The sequence below is a fragment of the Phragmites australis genome, chromosome 13 (assembly GCF_958298935.1).
Source record: "Phragmites australis chromosome 13, lpPhrAust1.1, whole genome shotgun sequence".
Classification (NCBI taxonomy): Eukaryota; Viridiplantae; Streptophyta; class Magnoliopsida; order Poales; family Poaceae; genus Phragmites; species Phragmites australis.
Window position 1 is genome coordinate 29,718,637 of NC_084933.1, and position 9,684 is coordinate 29,728,320.

The following is a 9,684-nucleotide window of genomic DNA, read 5'->3' on the forward strand; positions in this document are numbered from 1 at the left end:
CGTCGAAAGGCCCTCTGAAGGACGACTTTGGAACGCAGGATGAGCACCGTACCACCTGGGCTACCGCGCAGAGCGAGCAGCTCCGGACTCACGCTGACCAGAGCGCTTCGCAAGCGCTGGGAGCCGCACGATGTGGGATCGGAGCGTGCGCGATTTTTGGCTGGCGTGATGCCGAGCGCCCGCCGCTCTAAAATATAGTAATTTATGAACTTCGAAATGGCCAAAGAGAACTGCTTAAACTCAAAAATTTACCAAATATGGCACCAACATTGACTCTCCTTGACAAAATAAAGACAAACATAGTAACATTGTGTACTGGAACTCTGGAAGATTGTGCTATCGTAGTGCCCTCATGGGAAAAAAATACAGCTAACCGTCTAGCCGACTTAAGTTCACATCCATTAGTGACACACAGACAATTTGACCTCGAGTGCACCACTAGAAACACAATCGTCGTCTCGTCCCACTCGGACATCTTTCAAGAAATGTTGCTTGCTTGTACCAAGTACCAACAATGCAGGTTCTTGTGCTTGGCAATTTTATTTACACTTTCGTGAGGACTGAGTAGAAACGTAGAATTTACCCACGTCGATGCCTTTGGTCAATTTCCGCCTGGAAATGGTTTCAAGACTCTGAACGTTTACCAACTCGAACGCGTATCAAGCCAACCATTCCGCAAGTCGTTATTAACCGAGTCTAAACGGGATGAAAGTATAAAAACAAGCGGTACAGTTCACATTGAAAACGAGAATCTGCAATCAGTGAAGATGGTTGTATCGTATACTCATCATATCTAATTTAGATTTATTACTTGTTTATCTTATTATGATAGATTTTTTTTTATAATAGACGATGTTTTTATCGGCAACGAGATATATATAGTAATTTTATTAATCTTTAAATTTATCTCTGATCTTCTGTAGATATTGTATTATTATATGTCTACGTGCATTCGTCTGCGTCTGCGTGTTGTTCTGATATTAAAAAAATGATAGAAATCGTCTCACAAAAAGAGAGGTTCCGTAGAAAATAACGCGAAGCGCCCTGCACGCATAGACGACGTGCTGGCTGGTCGCTGCCCTCTCAACTCCCAAGCCCTCGCCTGATTAGCAACGAAGGCAGGCAGGCAGGCAGGAGAAGAGCAGGGTATTCGGTGGTGCGGGCGGTGTGAGCGAGCAGCGAGCAGCGAGCGACTCCGCATCGGCGGAAACCAGTGAAACACCCGACGCCCACCCGGAAACCCCGCAGTTTCGCTGGGGGCACGACGACTCCGCGCTGCTCACCACTCCACCAATCTGCGGGCCCTCGCGCCCCTCGGCGTCGGCAGCGAAGCGGCCGCTCTCGCACGGCGGTGGCGGCGAATGACGATCCATTCGGGGCCGCGGCGGCCGGAGCCCACCTCCGACTCCTGATTCATCCCGGCTCCCCGGCCGATCGCAGCGGCCCTCTCCGTTAGCAGTGTTCAGGTCGGTTGGTTGGCTCGGATTCGTAGTGGTTGCCAAGTTTTGGAATTTGGGTGGATGCGTGGTTATTCGCTGTTGGGTTATACTAGGCTCGCTGTGTAGTGGATCTGGGAGGCCGATTCAGCTGCCTACCTTAGTTAGTTCCTAGATTCGAGAAGCAGCGAAATTGAAGTAGGACTTGAGGCTCATCTAACAGAAAAGGAATCAAATTTGGTTCTCCTTGAACCAGAATTTCCATTTTTGATATATATTTGCTCACCCATACTATTTTTTCCTGTGTTGGTAGACTAGAAGATGGAGAGTCCTCAAATCGAGATGGGGGGTTTCAAGGTCAACAGCCCGCAGGTGCCCAACGGCGGGCTGCGGCCGAGCATGGCTGGGTCCTGGAACTCGCGGAGGACATTCGAGAGGGCGCTCAAGAGCATCAGGATCGTCATTTTCACCTCAAAGCTCAACTTGCTTCTGCCGTTCGGGCCTGCATCGATCATTCTCCACTTCACTTCGAGGAGGCATGTAAGTGTTGAAAGTGAGAACTGATCTCAAATGCGGTGCTGTCCAATTGGGCTTTGTTTGGATAGTTGCAGGGTAGCGGGGAGTTACTGTATGAGGTCTGTTTGTTCAGTTGCGATAAATATAGGGTTCAAATAACATGTACAAGAAAAATTAAGAGTAGACAATCTTTGCACACCAATGATTCTACTCACTGCTCCTCCATAAGATGGTTGGTTTAATAGTCTTGGTTATGCTACATCTCTCATCTTTGAAAAACCTTCTTCAATTCAGTTCAATGGTAGTGTTATCGGTGATTCTCTTATTGTCAGCTCAGTGCTGACATGCTTTCCACGGTATAAAAATTTCAGGGCTTGGTTTTCCTTTTCAGCATGCTAGGAATAACACCTTTAGCAGAGCGTTTGGGTTATGCAACTGAGTAAGTTGATAAACTCTCTACTTATTTTTCCCACCTTATTGAAAAATGATGCCAATGATTGTTCTACAGGCAGCTTGCGCTATTCACTGGCCCAACAGGTATGTTTGTTTTTCTTCTTTGCTAATAGCCAACTAGAAATCGGAGTGTCCTCAAACAACGATCAATTTCATCTTCCTTGAACTGCAGTTGGGGGCCTTCTGAATGCTACGTTTGGAAATGCAACTGAGATGATAATCGCAATATATGCTTTGAGAAATGGAATGATCCGAGTAGTGCAGCAGTCACTATTGGGTTCCATATTATCAAATATGCTGTTGGTTATGGGCTGTGCTTTCTTTGCTGGTGGTATTGTTCATCGGAACAAAGACCAAGTCTTCAGTAAGGTGATGTTTGTGACAGCTTTATTGTTCTTCCACAGAAATCTCTTGTAGTGAGATTAATATTTTTATTACTGCAGGCAACTGCAGTTGTCAACTCAGGTTTACTGTTGATGGCTGTCATGGGCTTGATGTTTCCTGCTGTCCTTCATTTCACACATTCAGAAGTGCAGCAAGGAGCATCTGAGGTTTCTCTTTCAAGGTTCAGTAGTTGCATCATGCTCGTGGCATATGCAAGCTATCTCTATTTCCAACTAAGTGGGCGGAGCAATGTTTATAGTCCAATTGGCAGTGTAAGTTCAGTGTCTCATTTTATTTTCATTCTTGCTGGTGACATGGGCTGTAACCATGATGCTAGAATTTGTATTATGGGTATGGATATGATAGTTTACGTTAGCCCAAGTATAGTGCACACTATCTTGGCGCTTTCAGTCGGAACTCCATGTAACAAACCAAATACATCTGATTAAGAACTGCTTGCAATATTGCAATGCTTTAAAACAAAAAGGTGCAATTCATGCTTTTTCGTTTGCTCATATTTTCACCATATTCATCAATATTGTAGGAAGAGGCACCCAATGAAGATGCCACTGAAGAAGATGAAGAAGCCGAGATTGGTATGTGGGAGGCCATTACATGGCTTACAGTGATAACACTGTGGGTGTCCGTCCTTTCTCAATACCTAGTTAATGCCATTGAGGTATTCTTTTTTTTCAAATAGAACAAGACAGAATAAAAACATTAGCTTTTATTCATCTGTGGCAAGTGAAATTTGGTAAAGCTAACTTCATACAGTTGACAAGAAATTAAATTTTGGTGATACCGATCACTATCAGGGAACATGTTTGTGTTAAGTTTGGGAATGGGTATCTATAGTTAGCCCATAGGACATACTAACTAATCTTACCATAGTGTACATTGTTAGTCTTACAGGTCATCTGTATACCTCTGCAAGGATGTAATTAGTCACTGTTTTGCTCAATTGCTGTCAGGGAGCATCTGATTCGTTGAACCTACCGGTGGCTTTTATCAGTGTTATTTTGCTTCCTATTGTGGGCAATGCAGCTGAGCATGCTAGCGCAATAATGTTTGCCATGAAAGATAAGCTTGTAAGTGCTCATTGTTCTCATGTGCTTAATTTTCGTTCTTCTGTCGCTTCTAAACTTTTCATGCATGTGATTGTCTCTTCTGCAGGACATAACGCTAGGTGTTGCAATTGGTTCATCAACACAGATATCAATGTTTGCGGTAATTTCCTTTTGAACTTATTATCCTTTTTATGATCTGTGCTTCCACATTCTCACTTGTTAAGTATACACCTTTTGAAAGATTGGCCCATGCCTTATTTAGATTACTGATCTTCACTTTCTACTTGATTATCATATCATTTTCTTCTTTTCTTTGAAGCAATTAGGAGGGGAGACCCTTACCTAAATTTCCATTAAAGAAACAAAAAGTACATTACCGATTACAGAAATTACCTCAATTTTTTTTTTCTTTCTTTGTGATGTTTGACATGATATTCTCCATTAATACAGATTCCATTTTGCGTTGTTATTGGTTGGATGATGGGACAAAAGATGGACTTGAATTTTCAACTATTCGAGACAGCAACTCTCTTCATAACAGTACTTGTGGTGGCATTTATGCTACAGGTAGGTTCTTAAGGTGGATATTAAGAAATACTTTCATAAACATGACATTGCCCTTTGGGCAGTGGTACGATGCAAATCTTGGGAACATTTTGTCATCCATCTAGATTATAGAGTAGATTTGTTTGAAGTGTCACTGTGCACTATTTTAGCATTGACCACGTTTTTGTTAAGTAGCTGTTATTAGCTGCAGTGCATTGGTGGTTATATTGTCCACCGAAGTTTATGTTAACTCTTTAAATCAACAGTAACTTTGAACAATATAAATTATCTGGATTCCTCCTTTTTTTCTTGTAAATGCCATCAAGCCAAGGCTGTCAAATGCCAGGCACAACGTCATCCCCGCAATCACTGATACAGCATGTTGTACATAGGAAAATGTTTTTGTTAACGGTGATGCATATAAATGTTGGTGCAGCTAAGTTCCTTCCGAGTTTTTTTAGGGTTCCATAAGCTCATTTTGATCTATTTAGGTTTGCATATAGCCATAGGAGTATTTTATTTACAAAATCACCTCACCATCTCTCCATTCCCAATTTATAACTGGGGATTTGTATGGTCTCTCTCCTTGAATAGGGATATGGTTGGCCACTTGGCCGGCTGTCTTGTTTCATTTTCACTGAGATCTATCTTTTACAAACTAGAGTTGCTTTTGATATCTGAACCTGTGCAATGTGTTTCTTCACAGGATGGCACTGCAAACTACTTGAAAGGACTAATGCTGATCCTGTGTTATCTAATAGTCGCTGCCAGTTTCTTTGTTCATGTTGATCCACAATCCAGTGAGTAGCATGCTCTCAGTTAGTCATGTTTTTCCTCTAGTGTTCGCATTGCAGTCAGTTTAAATAATTTTCCTGTTGGGAACTAATGAACTGTTCATGAAAAGAGACGAGTTTATACTTCTCCAGCTCATTTATACTAATTCAATATATCATCTCTTTTTTGCGCGTGTTGGTTGTTGTTTCATTCTTTCTTGCCAACTTGTTGCTTATTTTCTGTGCTATATTTTGAGACTGCTTGAACAGCAAACATATATGCTACCATAAATATGAACATGCAATTCTTTTTCAGGTGATGACTGATGCCACAAACGTTGTAAGTAATGTACCTGATACCTTTGAAGACTGCTAATCCTTTTTTGTTGAGGTGCTCCTCCATAGCAAAGTTCGGCCTGTGTGATGCAGCATTGACACGAGGACACGGGAACATCACAAATCGTTGGTTCCTTCATGAACTGCAGCAGGATTTCCTGTATTGTGTGTACACTGAGGGTTTGAGGGGTGCTAGGGGTAGTCAGTAGTCACAAGGTATACAAAAACAAGAAATGACGTTCAAGTAAGCCTGCTGTATTCGATTAATTGAGTGAATGCGGCTCTTTATCCTGTTTCCCTCGGGTTTATTTATTGGGCCGCAGATGCTGAATACGTTTATATGGGTATGATTGATGCTGGCAGAAGCGAGATCTTTCTTCACTCTCTATGGTTTATGATGTCTGCATACTCATGGTTCTGGACTCAAGTTGCTTTTCCTAGTGGCCATGTGTAATGTCATGGCAAATCAGTTTGTGTGGCTCATGGTCCCTCGAGATGGTTGCCTTTTTTTCTTCGGTATTACATGAGACAGCGAATCAATTTGGCAATTTCTTGATTATATTTGGAAATTGCATGTACGATTGCACCTGAACATGTGTCTGCACCTTGTGATGCCGATCCTGGTGTCCAGTTTCTTTGTCAATTGGCACTGGCATGCTATGGTCATACAGGCCACTCCTATTAGCACAATCTTTCGAGTCAAAACGTAAACCATATCACTCAAATTTCGTGTTTTTTGTTGTTTTTGCCAATACTCGTTGGCAACCTAACAAAAATTCAACGATATTGTAGCCCCGTTTAGTGAAAAATTTTGGTAGACTTGCAAAGAAAAATAGCTTCACAGACAAATCAAATAGCAAAAGTGAAAGGTAAAGTATCTTTGAACCTAGTCAACATCACCGACAAAAGCTTGTCCTTTCACTTGTTTTCTAGTCTCCAATACGTTGGAAAGCAAAGAAGAAAAGAGATCTTCAATCAGCCGAACATTACTATATATCAGCAACGACGAGAAAAAAAGCAGTGAAGTCGAAGCAAGCCGTGCATGAACTTGAGAAAAATATAGGCAACAGTCGCCCAACCGGAAGACTCCTCCTACCAGGTCGATCGCCTCCCGACGCCGGAGCAGACAGGCGAGCAACGCACGCAACCCTTGCACGTGCGGCGGACAGCGAGCCGAGACACCGACGCATGAAGCCGACCGGCGTGTGTGGCGCGGCCCGCGGCGTCCGCCTCGTCGGGCGCTCGCCCGGGAGAGGCGGCCGGCCCGGTCGCCGCATTGCTCGGGTACACGCAGAGGAACATTCGCCTTGCTCGTGTACCAGCTGAACTTTAACTCGGCGGCTTCAAAGTCCAGCAGCGCAGTGGAACAACCAGCGTCCAGCGCCCAGCCCCATACGTACTTGGTGCGACTTGGAAGAAATTTTATTCTTACCCGTGCATCTTTTTGGCAACTTGTCAGGAACTGATCATGAGTAGAGCGTGTATAATTAGCATGATCAAATTTGGCACGAAAGTAACAGCAGTAACTTTGGAAACAGTGGCGGAAGCAGAATTTTAGAGATGGGTGATCGGAGTCATTGACGATAATATCGAAGTACTGTTCCGTATAAAACTAAAGGTTTAATTTATAATAGCAATAATAAAAGTATGATCAGTTCCATATAAAAGTAATGAGCTAGACAACGAATTTTACATCAAATATACATGCATTCTCCTCCTTAGTAATCGCAGTTTATTTGCCACAATTCATGCATGCAACATATATCCATCCCATTGGACATTTAAAATTTTGTATATTTTTTTTCTATATGTCAACTGTATAAACACACGAGTTGTTTCTTGCGTCACCTGTTCACTCATTTTTCTCTCATCTAATAAATTTTTTTAAAATTCAAATAATTTACCCACTTTTGCTATCCACTCTCGTGCTCTAGCCTCACCATCTCGTTAACAAGTATGATATGTAGCTCATTTTACTAATAAAAATAACTGAAGAAATTAGGAGGAAAATTAGCAAATAATCTCATACTCTTTTTTCAAATATCATCTGAATTAAACTAAAATATCCTGATATATTCATTCAGCGATGCTCCCATGATGCATCCACATCTCCATACCATAAGTGTATGCTTGATGTTACTGTGTCTAATAATATTTATATTTTTATTGCAACGCGCAAACACTTATCTAGTGTTATGTTCTGTAAGTGTGCTTGGTAACTACGGTCCACAACGACTCAAGCTCATATCGTCACGACTTGACCAACATTGACGTGACCACATCTCACGATCCACTACCCACACATCTATGCATAGTGGTCTAGGCGCCTTCGAGGCACGAGTGACGACCACTTGCGTGAGTACGTCAATTACTGAGAGTCTGAGACCATGTATGTGACTACATGACGATCACGTTCCTGAGATAAAGGGTGACGACGGTGCGAGCGAGCGAGGTAGGGGTCATAGTGGCAGGGTGTGGTATGGACGTGGGCTCAAGCTAGGCGGGAAGCGGTGACGCGGTATGAGCGAGATGGGAAGCATATTGCTACGCATATGACGAATATATATATTTAAATTGAAAATGCTAGAGTGGTCACTGATCCGTCCCTGTTTGGAATGGCGGCTCGTTGAATGTGCATGTGCGCAGCGCACGTCGACCGGTGTAGGAAAACATGCGCGGGCGTGTGGAAGCATGCGTATCATGGACACTTTGCTGTCGTTGTTTTCAGGAAATAACTGTTTCGGTGCATGGATCCCGTGATGCAGAAATTTAATTGTTCGAGCAGGCAGCAAGCCAAAATTAAAGACAAAGACTACCGACCCTCACACGTATACATGCAGTCTGTTGTACAAAAAAGGTGAATAGACATTGTTCTTTGTCATGTACGTACGTACGAGTATATATGTCTACTATGATCGTTATGATGCACGTACGTGAACCATCGATACAAGCTGTCAACCCGAATTCAAGATCGAAGCTGGGTACTACGTATTGTAGTAGCGCACCACCGTGGAACCTGTTCCTTGGTCGTCCTTGGCATGTAACGAGGGATAGGCACAGATCGTTGTGCAGTGGGAAAAGCAACTCCGTAAAACAGTGGCACACTTTTTATCTCGATCTTTTTTTTCTTATTTATTTGTTATTTTTTTAACTTACTCTATATTTTTTATTTAACAATTTAATATAATTTTTATATAAATAGACGGTTAAGATAAAAGATACGCGTACGTACTAGATTGTGGAATTTTTCCTTTCGTTATACAGTTTGTGTTGCTGCTGCACTGTTCTATCCTGTAGGCTTTTGGCATGGATTGCAAGCTACAACTTAGGATCGCGCAGTCGAGATTAATTGCACGCGTCCTCGAGCGCTGTTACGTCGATCCGTTCTCTCGCTACCGGGGTGGTGGTTTTCAACCGGCACACGCACACGCTCGTCTCCAATCCCCATGAGAACACGCGGCCATCGATGCCTCGCACTGTGCCGCGGGCCATGGCTGATCTGAGCTTAGTTTATGCGTATGCCTTATGTCGATCGATCGCTCTCTTTCTCACTTGCAAGCAATCGTCCTACTACTGCTCTTTGGTTAGGATATTAATTTCAATCAAGTGTCCAGCTCGATATGTCTGTCCTGAGAACTCCATATATTGGTTTCCCGCATCTCTCGCATCTACATCTAGGTCTACCAGATATATAGAATTTAAAAAAACTAGATTTATCTTCTATATTCACTATTATGTCTAATTTGATAGATATAAATATACAGTTTTATTCTAGTCCAAGAACTTTATTCCGTAGATTGGCTTGGTGGATGCAAGCTCTGCATCTGTTTATACAGACTGATCTACTTATCAGTATCACAAATTTATTTTTATACGTATAAATAATCAAAATTTTGACTTTTACATCTATTTATGTGATCTCAAATTTAGTGAACCAAATATAAATTCAGATCATCATATCTAAACATATACCACTAATCACTCTTCTTTTTATAACTTCACTCAATCTAATTGCTCTCAATCTACTTATATAATATAGTTCTATAAAATCTCGCCTGACTAACAAACACAACCTCTATGTCTTTCAAACAGCTTTCTTCCTGAAAGAATGCCTTTCAAACAGCTAGCTCTTAAGCGATAACGTTGAATAATTTGAAAGGGTTTCAGTGTATA

At 42.1% G+C, this 9,684-nt stretch overlaps 1 protein-coding gene across 2 annotated transcripts; it reads left to right on the forward strand.

Moving 5' to 3' along the window:
• Positions 1-1,028: 1,028 nt before the first annotated feature.
• Positions 1,029-5,892, forward strand: LOC133888647 (vacuolar cation/proton exchanger 3-like). 2 transcript variants are annotated; one of them, XM_062328963.1, is made up of 12 exons: positions 1,029-1,466; positions 1,755-1,976; positions 2,324-2,391; positions 2,461-2,489; positions 2,578-2,774; positions 2,849-3,061; positions 3,334-3,468; positions 3,761-3,877; positions 3,963-4,016; positions 4,307-4,423; positions 5,109-5,202; positions 5,492-5,892. In XM_062328963.1, the coding sequence occupies exons 2-12, from the start codon at positions 1,758-1,760 to the stop codon at positions 5,500-5,502; spliced, it is 1,254 nt and encodes a 417-aa protein (XP_062184947.1). In that variant the 5' UTR covers positions 1,029-1,466; positions 1,755-1,757; the 3' UTR covers positions 5,503-5,892. The 2 variants fall into 2 exon arrangements, with proteins under 2 accessions (XP_062184947.1, XP_062184946.1); XM_062328962.1 differs by having other exon boundaries at positions 1,030-1,466; positions 1,750-1,976.
• The last annotated feature ends 3,792 nt before the right edge of the window (positions 5,893-9,684 follow it).

What these genes read in the sequence shown, in the direction of transcription:
- LOC133888647 (XM_062328963.1), top strand. Translation starts at nt 1,758, where the DNA reads ATGGAGAGTCCTCAAATCGAGATGGGGGGTTTCAAGGTCAACAGCCCG. An exon ending in AAGACCAAGTCTTCAGTAAG is followed by an intron (nt 2,775 to 2,848) that starts GTGATGTTTGTG and finishes TTATTACTGCAG; the next exon opens with GCAACTGCAGTTGTCAACTC. An exon ending in TTGCCATGAAAGATAAGCTT is followed by an intron (nt 3,878 to 3,962) that starts GTAAGTGCTCAT and finishes TCTCTTCTGCAG; the next exon opens with GACATAACGCTAGGTGTTGC.